The sequence below is a fragment of the Gobius niger genome, assembly GCF_951799975.1.
Source record: "Gobius niger genome assembly, contig: SCAFFOLD_82, whole genome shotgun sequence".
NCBI classification, from domain to species: domain Eukaryota; kingdom Metazoa; phylum Chordata; class Actinopteri; order Gobiiformes; family Gobiidae; genus Gobius; species Gobius niger.
The window spans coordinates 76,625-91,667 of record NW_027639275.1 but is presented as its reverse complement, the minus strand read 5'-3'; the positions used below and the strand labels follow the sequence as shown (position 1 = coordinate 91,667).

The 15,043-nt window shown below is 37.5% G+C and overlaps 2 protein-coding genes across 2 annotated transcripts in view; both read right to left on the bottom strand.

Moving 5' to 3' along the window:
* Window positions 1-5,162, bottom strand: part of LOC306982644 (sorting and assembly machinery component 50 homolog A-like) — a 31,178-nt gene extending 26,016 nt beyond the window's left edge. The window contains exons 1-3 of the mRNA XM_079583112.1: window positions 5,088-5,162; window positions 2,824-2,934; window positions 2,631-2,732 (exon numbers count right to left, since the gene is read on the bottom strand). Coding sequence (XP_079439238.1) covers window positions 2,631-2,732; window positions 2,824-2,934; window positions 5,088-5,108 — 234 coding nt within the window. The 5' untranslated portion in view covers window positions 5,109-5,162. The remainder of the gene's footprint in view (window positions 1-2,630; window positions 2,733-2,823; window positions 2,935-5,087) is intronic.
* A 6,053-nt stretch (window positions 5,163-11,215) lies between these two features.
* On the bottom strand, window positions 11,216-14,622 carry efcab10 (EF-hand calcium binding domain 10; the record flags this gene model as incomplete). Its single annotated transcript, XM_079583113.1, has 3 exons — window positions 14,501-14,622; window positions 12,751-12,915; window positions 11,216-11,310 (listed from the first exon to the last, which is right to left on the bottom strand). Exons 1-3 carry the CDS (start codon window positions 14,601-14,603, stop codon window positions 11,216-11,218), a joined length of 363 nt encoding a protein of 120 aa, XP_079439239.1. The 5' UTR covers window positions 14,604-14,622.
* Between the last annotated feature and the right edge of the window lie 421 nt (window positions 14,623-15,043).

The following is a 15,043-nucleotide window of genomic DNA, read 5'->3' as shown; positions in this document are numbered from 1 at the left end:
TCTGCTGCTGTAAATGTGCTGTCCTGAGTCTGCAGCAGCTCCGGGCTGCAGGACGTGCGGGGCGGCGCCGCCGAGAGAAAGGCAGCGAGCTGGAGCCGCAGATTCAATGTAATTTGAGCTTATAATTATCGGGCCCAATTATCGGCCGAATTTTTTTTTATCGGCTTTATCGGGGATGGCGCCAAAATGCCGATAAATGCCGATAATTATCGGCGGCCGATATTATCGTGCATCCCTATCAAAATCATTATCACAATCATCATCATCATCAAAATCATCATCACAATCATCATCATCATCATCAAAATCATCAAATCAACAACATCACCATCATCATCATCAAAATCATCAAAATCATCATCACAATCATCACAATCATCAAAATCATCATCACAATCATCATCACAATCATCATCACAATCATCAAAATCATCACAATCATCATCACCATCATCATCACCATCATCATCAACACAATCATCATCAAAATCATCATCATCATCATCAAAATCATCATCACAATCATCATCACAATCATCAACATCACAATCATCACCAACACAATCATCATCAAAATCATCAAAATCATCATCAACATCATCATCAAATCATCAACATCACCATCATCAAAATCATCATCACAATCATCACAATAATCATCAAAATCATCATCACAATCATCAACACAATCATCATCATCAAAATCATCATCACAATCATCATCATCAAAATCATCATCACAATCATCATCATCACAATCATCATCAACAAAATCATCATCACCTTCATCATCAAAATCACCAACATCACAATCATCATCATCACCATCATCACCATCATCATCAACACAATCATCATCATCAAAATCATCATCACAATCATCATCATCAAAATCATCATCACAATCATCATCATCACAATCATCATCAACAAAATCATCATCATCACAATCATCATCATCACCATCACCATCATCAAAATCATCATCATCATCATCAACAAAATCATCATCAACATCACAATCATCATCATCAAAATCATCATCACCTTCATCATCAAAATCACCAACATCACAATCATCATCAAAATCATCATCAAAATCATCATCACAATCATCATCATCATCATCATCAAAATCATCATCACAATCATCATCATCACAATCATCAAAATCACCAACATCACAATCATCATCATCACCATCACCATCATCAAAATCATCATCATCACAATCATCATCATCACCATCACCATCATCAAAATCATCATCATCATCATCAACAAAATCATCATCAACATCACAATCATCATCATCACCTTCATCATCAAAATCACCAACATCACAATCATCATCAAAATCATCATCAAAATCATCATCACAATCATCATCATCATCATCATCAAAATCATCATCACAATCATCATCATCACAATCATCATCATCAACAAAATCATCATCACCTTCATCATCAAAATCACCAACATCACAATTATCATCAAAATCATCATCAAAATCATCATCACAATCATCATAATCAAAATCATCATCACAATCATCATCACAATCATCATCACCATCATCATCAAAATCATCATCACAATCATCATAATCAAAATCATCATCATCACAATCATCAACATCAAAATCATCATCAAAATCATCATCAAAATCATCATCACCATCATCATCAAAATCATCATCAAAATCATCATCATCAAAATCATCATCACAATCATCATAATCAAAATCATCATCATCAAAATCATCATCAAAATCATCATCAAAATCATCATCAAAATCATCATCACCATCATCATCAAAATCATCATCACAATCATCATCACAATCATCATCAAAATCATCATCACAATCATCATAATCAAAATCATCATCACAATCATCATCACAATCATCATCACCATCATCATCAAAATCATCATCACAATCATCAACATCAAAATCATCATCACCATCATCATCAAAATCATCATCACAATCATCATAATCAAAATCATCATCATCACAATCATCAACATCAAAATCATCATCAAAATCATCATCAAAATCATCATCACCATCATCATCAAAATCATCATCAAAATCATCATCACCATCATCATCAAAATCATCATCAAAATCATCATCACCATCATCATCAAAATCATCATCAAAATCATCATCACCATCATCAACAAAATCATCATCACAATCATCATCATCATCAACAAAATGATCACCTTCATCATCAAAATCATCATCAACAAAATCATCATCATCAACATCACAATCATCATCATCATCTTCATCATCATCATCACAATCATCATCACCATCATCAAAATCACCATCATCATCATCAACAAAATCATCATCAACATCACAATCATCATCATCAAAATCATCATCACAATCATCAATAAAATCATCATCAAAATCATCACAATCATCATCAACAAAATCAAAATCATCACCACCATCATCATCATCATCATCATCACCATCACCATCATCATCATCACCACCATCATCATCATCACCATCATCATCACCACCATCATCATCATCACCATCATCATCACCATCATCACCATCATCACCATCATCATCATCACATGTATTCGAGTCTGACCTCGATGAGGTTCCGCGCCTTGAACACGTCTCTGATCTCGTACGTGAGCAGATCTTCTTTGGTCCGACCCAAACCGTCCACATGGACCGTCTGCACCACCACCTACAGGAGAAGCACATCATTACAGCAGCCACAGCCGCCCGGGGGCAGCCTGGCAGAGCAGAGGCTGCAGTGTAAAGTAAACGTCTCTCACGTCTTTGTTCTGAAGCACTTCCTGTTTGGGCTCAGGTTCCACTCCCGGGGCCTCGATGTCGTCCGGCTGCACCCCCAGATCAGGGCCCTGCATCGGGAGGGGGTCCAGCGACTGGGGGAGACACGGGTCACACATGAACATCTGCACTGACCACAGACTGAAGGGGAAACATCAGGTCCAGAGGCTTTAACCCCAGAGTCATGATCACATTTAAACTAAACCATCTGAGCTCAGAGCAAAACATCGACAAGACACGGCCTGAACATCCACAACATCCAGGTGAGAAACATGGAAACATGTGGGGAAATCTGGGAACAAAAATGGGAAAGAAGTGTTTTTTCTGCCGTTTTGTCGTCGGTCCAGGACAGTTCTCAGGACAAAACTAGGTGTAGATTTGGCACATTTTTACATATTTCTGATGTTTGCTTCATATTCATTAGGCCAAAAATCGTTTTTTTTTAACACCACACTAATTTCCTCACAAACATGATCTCCCCAAGCAGTTTCACATCCTTCATTTCATTTTCAGGGTTTATCTGCTCTGATGGAGCTGAGCGGATCGTGTCCACAACGATACAAAAAATTACGATATCAAAAAACGATATTGCGATAACGATACCGCCCACCCGTATTATTCATAGACATTATTTTTGAGGATATTGCCCAGACCGACCGGTGCACATGTCATGTTAAAGGGGGGGTATTCTGCAAAATAGACTTTTTCAAGCTTTCGATCATGTTATTCTGTCACTCCCTCATTAAAAACATGGCTGAAGTGTTGCCTTGGCACATTCACGTATTTCTGAGTAATCTGTAAAAACTCTGATGGCGGCCATTTTAGGGATAGGTTTGCCTGAGTCCTCCTAGGAACGCCCCCACCTCCTGGAGACGCCTCCGAGCTTTGGTCACCAGCCGAGTAACCAACCACTGCTCCTCAGCAGAACCCCCTCCCCACTGATGCCACAGACAGCGTGTGGAGGGGGCGTGTCTAAAGGCTCAGAGGTTCTTAAAGAGACAGAGGCCTATTTCAAGACATTCACTACAGCCATTTTGAAAGAGCAGTTTTATACAAGGCAGTTATTCTACTTTACTGCATTTACAGACCAACAGAAGGTTTGTCATCATTGTAGTGAGATATAGACTGGTGCTATGGGACTGAAGAAAGCAGAAAACCCCCTCTTTAAAGGTAACATTTTGGACTATACTGTTGAACATGCTCCTATTGACCATCTCGACACAGAAAATGCCATTCCAGCAGTGGGTCATCAAAGAATGGATTTGGATGAGAACCTGTTTAAATATCAGATTCTGCTGCCTTTAGTCGACATCTCCATGGAGACGGGCAGGAGACGTCGTCCCCACTCCTGGTAAAGTTACAGTCATGTCTGAGGAGAGCTGAGCCGCTCAAAATATCTGTCCTGTAATAAATGCTTGTATTTCAGTTTTATTTATTGGGTAAAATTCTACGCAGTGTGGCTTTAACCCCTTAACTCCCACCTGAACCGAGCACATTTTCTCCAGTTTGGCTTTACCCCAATCCAAAAGCTTCTGGAAAAAAGGTGAGAAAATAGCAACAGAACGGAGACGAAAACAATGATGGAAATGTGACAAAAAAAGAGAAAAAAATTACAAAAAAATTACAAAAAATAATGAAAAAATTGATGAAAAAATGATGAAAATATGAAAAAAAAATGACCAAAAATGACAAAAATGTGACAAAAAAATGACCAAAAAAATGACCAAAAAATGACAAAAAATGACACAAAAAATGATGAAAAAAAGACAAAAAAAGGACCACAAAAATGATGAAAAAATGATGAAAAAATGACAAAAATGACAAAAAATGACAAAAAATGACAAAAAAAATGACAAAAAATGATGAAAAAATGATGAAAAAATGACAAAAAATGACAAAAAATGATGAAAAAATGACAAAAAATGACAAAAAAAATTACTCTTTGACACAAACATTACAAAAATGAGTTGAAACCCTCCCCCCCAAAAATGATGGAACTTTCAAAGAACACATCTGATCTGATGCCACACATGCTTAATGACATTTTACGCCTTTATTTTAGCACAGTTCATTTACTGACGTTGGTCACGTGATGATTTAAACGCGATTTTTGTTCATCGTGACTCGTATTTTCCATAAATCCGCATGAACTCCTGTGGGCTGTGGCTCCGTCCTGGGTCTGTGTGCGTGTGTACGTGCATGTGTGTGTGTGTGCGTGTGTGTGTGTGCTCGGAGGTCAGGCTCTTACCCGCGCGTGCACGGTGCCCATTCTGAGCGCGAGCCGCAGGTTGAGGGTCCGCGCGAGGGCACACCTGAGGGGCGCGCGGGGGCAGGAGGAGAACGCGCGCGTGAACCCGAAAAAAAGCTACAGAGGAGAAGGAGAGAGGAGGAAGAGACGAGCAGCTCCGGAGGCGGCCATGACACCCCGAGACACGCCCACCGCTGACGTCACGGCGCGCAGCAAAGGGCACGCCCGCCGCTGACGTCACGTTATTTTCCAGGGTATTTTCCAGGGTTTCTGCAGCAGCGAGTCTAACCTTTTCTCCAGCGCGTTTTATTTCTTCAGATTTGCAAACATTCCATCAAACAGAGGAATGACGTAAATGTTAAAATGTAAAAGCAGATTGGACCAGTTCAGCTTTACCCAAATCTAAAACTGGACTGGAGTTTAGGAACAAAGACCTACAAAACTCACTGTGACGTTTTGTTTTTGTTATCTTGTTTTTTTGCTTTTCTTTATCATTTTTCTTTTTAATTTTTGTCATTTTTTGTTGAGTTTTGTCACTTTTTTGTTTAATTTTTGTCACTTTTTTGTTGAGTTTTTGTCACTTTTTTGTAGAATTTTTGTCACTTTTTTGTAGAATTTTTGTCACTTTTTTGTAGAATTTTTGTCACTTTTTTGTTGAATTTTTGTCACTTTTTTGTTGAATTTTTGTCACTTTTTTGTTGAATTTTTGTCACTTTTTTGTAGAATTTTTGTCACTTTTTTGTAGAATTTTTGTCACTTTTTTGTAGAATTTTTGTCACTTTTTTGTTGAATTTTTGTCACTTTTTTGTAGAATTTTTGTCACTTTTTTGTAGAATTTTTGTCACTTTTTTGTAGAATTTTTGTCACTTTTTTGTAGAATTTTTGTCACTTTTTTGTAGAATTTTTGTCACTTTTTTGTAGAATTTTTGTCACTTTTTTGTTGAATTTTTGTCACTTTTTTGTTGAATTTTTGTCACTTTTTTGTTGAATTTTTGTCACTTTTTTGTAGAATTTTTGTCACTTTTTTGTTGAGTTTTTGTCACTTTTTTGTTGAATTTGTGTCACTTTTTTGTTGAATTTTTGTTGAATTTTTGTCACATTTTTGTTGAATTTTTGTCACATTTTTGTTAAATTTTTGTCACATTTTTGTCGCATTTTTGTCACTTTTTTGTTGAATTTTTGTCACTTTTTTGTTGAATTTTTGTCACTTTTTTGTAGAATTTTTGTCACTTTTTTGTAGAATTTTTGTCACTTTTTTGTAGAATTTTTGTCACTTTTTTGTAGAATTTTTGTCACTTTTTTGTAGAATTTTTGTCACTTTTTTGTAGAATTTTTGTCACTTTTTTGTTGAATTTTTGTCACTTTTTTGTTGAATTTTTGTCACTTTTTTGTAGAATTTTTGTCACTTTTTTGTTGAGTTTTTGTCACTTTTTTGTTGAATTTGTGTCACTTTTTTGTTGAATTTTTGTTGAATTTTTGTCACATTTTTGTTGAATTTTTGTCACATTTTTGTTGAATTTTTGTCACATTTTTGTCGCATTTTTGTCGCATTTTTGTCACATTTTTGTCACATTTTCCCGGTTGACTTACGCTGCTCTCTCCCTCCATGTAGACAATAAAACTTGTAAGGATATTGACCAATTGCTTTTTAAATTTCTATGGAAGAATCGAACACACTATATCAGGAAAAGTGTTGTAATGAACAGCTATGAAGATGGAGGGCTTAATGTTTTAGACTTCACTACTTTAAACAATACTTTTAAAATTAATTGGGCCAAACATGTTCTTAAAAATCCTGTCTCAATATGGAATTTCATTCCACATCACATTTTTTCTAGGTTTGGTGGCCTCAACTTTGTTTTAGGTTGTAATTATAATGTAGATAAACTCCCAGAAAAACTGTCGTTATTCCACAAACAAGTGTTATTAGTATGGACCTTAATATATAAACATCATTTCTCTCCACATAAATATATCATTTGGAACCAGAGTTAATTTTGACAACATATTTTATTTTAGTTTTAGTCTTTTGACTAAAATGTAATTTAATTTTAGTCAAGATTTAGTCAAAAAAAAACGTTTCAATTTTAGTCTAGTTTTAGTCGACTAAAATTGCAAGTAAATTTAGTCGACTAAAATGAAGACTCATTTAGTCGACTTTTATTGATAATATTCATTATAATCATATTTAATTGTGGTCCTCGACTTCATGGAGCTGCTCCACATGAACAAAGCTCAGATCTGTTCATTTGGCAGAGACTTTACATGATCTGAGGCTCTTTCAGACGCTCATACAAGTTTGGATGATTTTAGTCTCTCCTTTTCATCTCTATTTAGTCTGATTTTAGTCGACTCAAATATCTGGACATTTTAGTCACAGTTTTAGTCTCATGAGAAACTTTTAATTTAGTTTTAGTCCAATTTTAGTCACAAAAATATCACTTTGACTAAAATTAAGACTAAATATTTTAGTCGACGAAATTAACACTGTTTGGAACAACGAAAACATTCTGTATAAACATAAGTCGTTATATTTTAATGATTGGATAGAGAAACAGATTGTCTTGGTAACTCAACTCTTTAACAGCAGTGGGCAATTGATGTCTTACTCTGAATTTTTAACCACTTATCAGTTTCCAGTCACACCGAAACAATATGCTATACTTTTTAATGCGATCCCTGCTGGAGTCATCACGCTGTAGAAGTATTTATTTGCATTTACAAGCACCTGTTTCTCTCCCCAATGCACTCTATTCTCAGATAGGAAAAATATGTTTTACACATCACAAAAATTGTAATAAGAATATTGGTGCTTTATTCCAGAAAGAGCTTGTATCTACTCCCCATGTTGTATCATATTGGACCCAGTTTGTAGGTAATATTTCATGGAAAAATATACGGACAAACTTCTGATAACAAAGAAAGTAAAAGAGTTTTCGTACAAAATCATCCATAAATATGATCCAGGTAATTCTTTTATGACTAAATTCAAAAGGGACTTTGATGTGAACTGAGATCATCCAGAGACATGTTCTCACCCCAAGAAATTCTGGAAAGACTTCTGTAGTTTTATAATTGGACATCTATACAAGGACTTTACACTGAAATGGGAAAACGTTATTGTTTGTTTCTTCAGAAGCAAAAGAATGAAGACGTCTATTTTGTCCAAATGTTATATTCACAAATGTAAATATTCTAAGCAGAAACCCAACTTTACACATTTTTTTAGTGATACTCTCTCATATATCAAGATTTTGGAAGGTTCTGAAAACAAAAAGGCTCTAAAAACTATCAGTATTTGCTCAAAATATAATATATTTGTAACTGAATAATTGTATTGTACAATTCTGTTACCCCCTGGCATACTTTGTATACTCATATACTTTTCAATTAAAAAAAAACAAAAAAAACAGCGAGTCTAACCTTTTCTCCAGCGCGTTTTATTTCTTCAAATTTGCAAACATTCCATCAAATAGAGGAATGATGTAAATGTTTAAATGAAAAAGCAGATTGGACCAGTTCAGCTTTACCCAAATCTAAAACTGGACTGGAGTTTAGTAACAAAGACCTACAAAACTCACTGTGATGTTTTGTTTTTGTTATTTTGTTTTTTTGCTTTTCTTCATCACTTTTTCTTCCTGCTGTTTGACGCTTTTTTGTTGAATTTTTGTTGAATTTTTGTTGAATTTTTGTCACTTTTTTGTTGAATTTTTGTTGAATTTTTGTTGTGTTTTTGTCACATTTTTGTTGTGTTTTTGTCACATTTTTGTTGTGTTTTTGTCACATTTTTGTTGTGTTTTTGTCACATTTTTGTCGTGTTTTTGTCACATTTTTGTCGTGTTTTTGTCACATTTTAGTTGAGTTTTTGTCACATTTTTGTCGTGTTTTTGTCACATTTTTGTCGTGTTTTTGTCACATTTTAGTTGAGTTTTTGTCACATTTTTGTCGTGTTTTTGTCACATTTTTGTCGTGTTTTTGTCACTTTTTTGTTGAATTTTTGTCACTTTTTTGTAGAATTTTTGTCATTTTTTTGTTGAATTTTTGTCACTTTTTTGTAGATTTTTTGACATTTTTTTGTCACTTTTTGGTGGAATTTTTGTCACATTTTTGTCGTGTTTTTGTCACTTGTTTGTTGCGTTTTCAAGAACCTTTTAGATTTGGGTAAAGGAGGAGATGTTGATCATATGTTTTATATTGTGTATGTTCTTGTCTTGTTTTTTATGGGACTGCGGATGGATAGTAACAAAGACCTACAAAACTCACTGTGACGTTTTGTTTTTGTTATTTTGTTTTTTTGCTTTTCTTCATCACTTTTTCTTCCTGCTGTTTGACGCTTTTTTGTTGAATTTTTGTTGAATTTTTGTTGAATTTTTGTCACTTTTTTGTTGAATTTTTGTTGTGTTTTTGTCACATTTTTGTTGTGTTTTTGTCACATTTTTGTTGTGTTTTTGTCACATTTTTGTTGTGTTTTTGTCACATTTTTGTTGTGTTTTTGTCACTTTTTAGTTGAGTTTTTGTCACATTTTTGTCGTGTTTTTGTCACATTTTTGTTGTGTTTTTGTCACATTTTTGTTGTGTTTTTGTCACATTTTTGTTGTGTTTTTGTCACATTTTTGTTGTGTTTTTGTCACATTTTTGTTGTGTTTTTGTCACATTTTTGTTGTGTTTTTGTCACATTTTTGTTGTGTTTTTGTCACATTTTTGTTGAGTTTTTGTCACATTTTTGTCGTGTTTTTGTCACTTGTTTGTTGCGTTTTCAAGAACCTTTTAGATTTGGGTAAAGGAGGAGAAGGCGAGGTTAGAGGTTAGCGTGATACATATAAACTGTAAATACATCAGAGGATTATTAAAGGAACGGGCCAGAGACATGTTCTTAGACGAGTTCATGTGTACCTGTGTGGTCGTCACGCGTGTCCTCAGTCACGTGAACACAGACGGCGTTAGCATTTAGCCTCTGTAGCTCCAAACCAGGCGGAGATAGAAGCTCCCAGTAAAAAGGGGAACTATATTGTGAGGCGTAATAGAGCTCCACAGTCCCGCCCCTCGCAGTCCTATGGAGAGGAGGCGGGACTGTGGAGAGGAGGCGGGGCTGTGGAGAGGAGGCGGGACTGCTGAGAGGAGGCGGGACTGTGGAGAAGGGGCGGGGCTGCGGAGAGAAGGCGGGACTGTGGAGAGGAGGCGGGACAGTGGAGAGGAGGCGGGACTGTGGAGAGGAGGCGGGACTGTGGAGAGGAGGCGGGACTGTGGAGAGGAGGCGGGACTGTGGAGAGGAGGCGGGACTGTGGAGAGGAGGCGGGACTGTGGAGAGGAGGCGGGACTGTGGAGAGGAGGCAGGACTGTGGAGAGGAGGCGGGACTGTGGACACGAGGCGGGGCTGTGGAGAGGAGGCGGGACTGTGGAGAGGAGGCGGGACTGTGGAGGCGGGACTGTGGAGAGGAGGAGGCGGGACTGTGGAGAGGAGGCGAGACTGTGGAGAGGAGGCGGGACTGTGGAGAGGAGGCGTGTCTGTGGAGAAGAGGCGGGACTGTGGAGAGGAGGCGGGACTGTGGAGAGGAGGCGGGACTGTGGAGAGGAGGCGGGACTGTGGAGAGGAGGCGTGTCTGTGGAGAAGAGGCGGGACTGTGGAGAGGAGGCGGGACTGTGGAGAGGAGGCGGGACTGTGGAGAGGAGGCGGGACTGTGGAGAGGAGGCGGGACTGTGGAGAGGAGGCGGGACTGTGGAGAGGAGGCGGGACTGTGGGGAGGAGGCGGGACTGTGGAAAGGAGACGGGCTGCGGAGAGGAGGCGGGACTGTGGAGAGGAGGCGGGACTGTGGAGAGGAGGCGGGACTGTGGAGAGGAGGCGGGACTGTGGGGAGGAGGCGGGACTGTGGAGAGGAGGCGGGACTGTGGAGAGGAGGCGGGACTGTGGAGAGGAGGCGGGACTGTGGAGAGGAGGCGTCTTTATTAAACATGTAAATATTATATTAAAGTTGACAGATTTCAGATTGACATTTGACATGAGAGAGTCTTGTGTCACGGAGACGCCCTGAGGAAGGTGTGGGAGCTCCTCTGCAGCGCCTCCATCCTGCAGCACAGAGAACTACAGTTACTCACAGGCTCCCGCAGAGGCAGAGGAGGCGCTCGTGTCTTACGCCTCCGTCTTGAACGTGTCCTGGCTGATCTTGTCCTCGTTCACCCCGTCCGGACACTGGTTCATGTCCGTCGCGCCCAGAGTCTCCAGAGCTGCAGGGACAGGACACGCTGAGACACAGAGGAGCTCTCCATCGTCCAGGGAACTGACGTGGTCGTGAGTGAGGGAGGGGTTACCGTGGTGATACTGGTCCAAGGAGGGGAGGGGTTACTAGGGCTGCTCGATTATTGAAAGAAAAAATAGTCACGATTATTTTTGTCATAATTGAAATCACGATTATTCAAGCGATTATTTGTTGCCTTAAAAAAAAGTCTTAATTTTATTTATATATTTGTTAATAAAAAAAAACTGTGCTGAATATTTTCTGTTTTCTGAACAGTCATAAAAGTACAAATGATTTCAAGTTTGCCTCGGTTAAGGAGAGGTTTGTGTTGCACATTTTTCACATCACACAAATAAATACAAATAAAAAATATATGAAAAAAATGAAAAAAAATAAAGAAATTAAAAAATGTATTAAAAAAATAAATGAAAAAAAATAAAAAATATATGAAAAAAATGAAAAAAATGAAAAAAATGAAAAAAATGGAAAAAATGAAAAACATGAAAAAAATAAAAAGGTGAAAAAAAAAATGAAAAAAAATGAAAAAATGAAAAAAAAAATGAAAAAAAAATTACAAAAAAAATGAAAAAAATGAAAAAAAATGAAAAAAATAAAAACATGGAAAAAAAAACATGAAAAAAGATGACAAAAATTAAAAAATGAAAAAAGATGAAAAAAAAAGAAAAAAGGAAAAAAAGGAAAAAAAAAGAAGAAAAAAAAGGAAAGAAACAAAAAAGATGAAAAAAAAGATGACAAAAATATGAAAAAAGGAAAAAACATGAAAAAAAATGAACAAATGAAAAAATGGAAAAAAAAGAAAAAAAAGAAAAAAAAAACATGAAAAAAAAGGAAAGAAACAAAAAACATGAAAAAAAGATGAAAAAATGAATAAAAAAAATGAAAAAACATTTTTGAACTAAAAGATGAAAAAATAAATTAAAACATAAAAAAAATATTAAAACATTTTAAAAAAAGAAAAAAAAGAAATAAATAAAAAAAAAGAAAAAAGGGGAAAAAAAAGGTTTAAAAAAGATTTGACAAATATATATTAAAAAAAGATTATGCTAATTATGTAATCGTTCAGTGTAATAATCGAAATCATAATCGAATTTCGATTAATTACCGTGGTGATACTGGTGGAAGGAGGGGAGGAGGGGTTACCGTGGTGATACAGGTGGAAGGAGAGGAGGAGGGGTTACCGTGGTGATACAGGTGGAAGGAGGGGAGGGGTTACCGTGGTGATACTGGTGGAAGGAGGGGTTACCGTGGTGATACTGGTGGAAGGAGGGGAGGGGTTACCGTGGTGATACTGGTGGAAGGAGGGGTTACCGTGGTGATACTGGTGGAAGGAGGGGAGGGGTTACCGTGGTGATACTGGTGGAAGGAGGGGAGGGGTTACCGTGGTGATACAGGTGGAGGGAGTGGTTACCGTGGTGATACTGGTGGAAGGAGATGTGCTTGCGCCGCGCCGGGTCCAGGATGGTGAACACCGTGTCCAGGTTGCTGTTGGTGAACAGGGCGGGGCCTCGGACTCCGCTGTGGCGAGAACGCTTCAGGAGCTCCAGCTGCTCGGACAGGAACGGCTTCAGCTTCTCTGCACACGCGGGGAACATCACAGAGAACCCAAACATCAGGGTCGAAATGTAGGAGTGATGGTGGACTTCAACGGCCACGTAAAACAACAACATCTGAGAAACATTCAGGTCAGAGGAGCAGGGTCAGAACCAAAGTCCATCTGACATGTTACAGCCGTGTGAACCAGGGAGGGGGAGGGGCCTCCTGGTGGTTCCAGAGTCAGGACTAAACACGCTGAGGCTAAAGCTAAAACCTGGAACCGTCTCATGAGGATGTGAGACAGACTCAACTCTGACACTGTTCAAATCCAGCTGAAACTGTTCCTTTGAATCTGACTGGATATGCCTTTCACTGTAACTCATACATTTATGTTTAGGTTTTATTGGTTTTATCTGTTTTTTCCTGCTCCTGTGAAGCTCTTTGACTTGCCTTGTGGCTGTGGTTTATGTTCTCATCGATGTCACTGTTTGTGCTCGTGTGGCAAGAGTTATAAATGAAACTTACACAGGGGCGGACCGGCCATGTGTCCGTTCTGGAAGAGCACAGACGGGCCACCAGTCCCGCCTCAACCCAGCTTTACCCAAATCTTTTTTTTTTCTTTTTTGTCACATTTTTGTCAATTTTTTGTTGAATTTTTGTTGAATTTTTGTTGAATTTTTGTCACATTTTTGTTGAATTTTAGTTGAATTTTTTGTTGAATTTTTGTTGAATTTTTGTCAATTTTTTGTCAAATTTTTGTCAAATTTTTGTCAAATTTTTGTCACATTTTTGTTGAATTTTTGTCACATTTTTGTTGAATTTTTGTTGAATTTTTGTTGAATTTTTGTCACATTTTGTCACATTTTTGTTGAATTTTTGTCACATTTTTGTTGAATTTTTGTCAATTTTTTGTTGAATTTTTGTCAATTTTTTGTTGAATTTTTGTCAATTTTTGTCAATTTTTTGTCAATTTTCTGTTGAATTTTTGTCACATTTTTGTTGAATTTTAGTTGAATTTTTTGTTGAATTTTTGTCAAATTTTTGTCAATTTTTTGTTGAATTTTTGTCACATTTTGTCACATTTTTGTTGAATTTTTGTTGAATTTTTGTTGATTTTTTGTCACATTTTTGTTTAATTTTTGTTTAATTTTTGTCACATTTTTGTCACATTTTTGTCGCGTTTACATCCTTGTTTTCTTCTCATTTTTTCGGCTGTTTTGGTGCTTTTGTCCCAAGAAGCTTTTGGATTGGGGTAAAGCCAAACTGGAGAAAATGGGATCCGTTCAGGTGGGAGTTAAGAGGTTAAGTCAGAGTCCAGGGCTGTTTTTCAGTCCCTCTTACATAACACAGTATGTTTTTCTTTTTATATTATTGTTATGGGCAAAAACACAGACTTTCCCTCAGTCTTTGATGAACAACAGCATCAAAACGTGAGTCTAAAGAACCAATGACTTAATAATGAAGTTCAGTTTATTAGAGATTTGAGCTTCGTTATTAAATATTAGCTTAGCCTTAGCTTAACTGTCAATCACGCGTCACACTGGGACAGTCCAGAGGTAAATATAAATATATAAACATCTCCAAACTTGTCCAGGTGCACCAGGTCCACCAGGTCCAGGTCTTACCGGGTCTGTGGAAAAGCACCAGACTCATTAAACTCTCCATCAGCTCCGGGATCTTATGTTTCTGTAGATACTCCTGCGCCTCGTCCTCCCGCTCTGACGCCATGTTCCGCCTCTGTTGGGGCCGGTTGCTAGGAGACGGCCTCGCGCTTAGCATGGATTAGCATTAGCATAACTGAAATGAACTTTTTACCGGAATAAAACACTTTCCGTCGGTGTTTCACGTTTCCTCAACAGCAGAACACGCCTGAATGAGCTACAGTTTAGTTTCTTCCACACGACAAAGAACAGGAGTTTATGTTGTTTTAATTATTGCTCCACTATGTTTAGCATGTGTTGCTAGCCCGGCTACATCTGTTTGACCTCTTGAACTTTTGTAAAATCTATAAATGAACAGACAACAATGAACAGAAATAAACAGAGACGAAACATCAGAACACGTTTAATGGATTTTACATTTACAAAAAAAGGCTTAAATATCTTTACAGAACAATTTATCTGTACAAATAAACACTGTTATTTAACCTCTTAACTCCTGCCTGAACC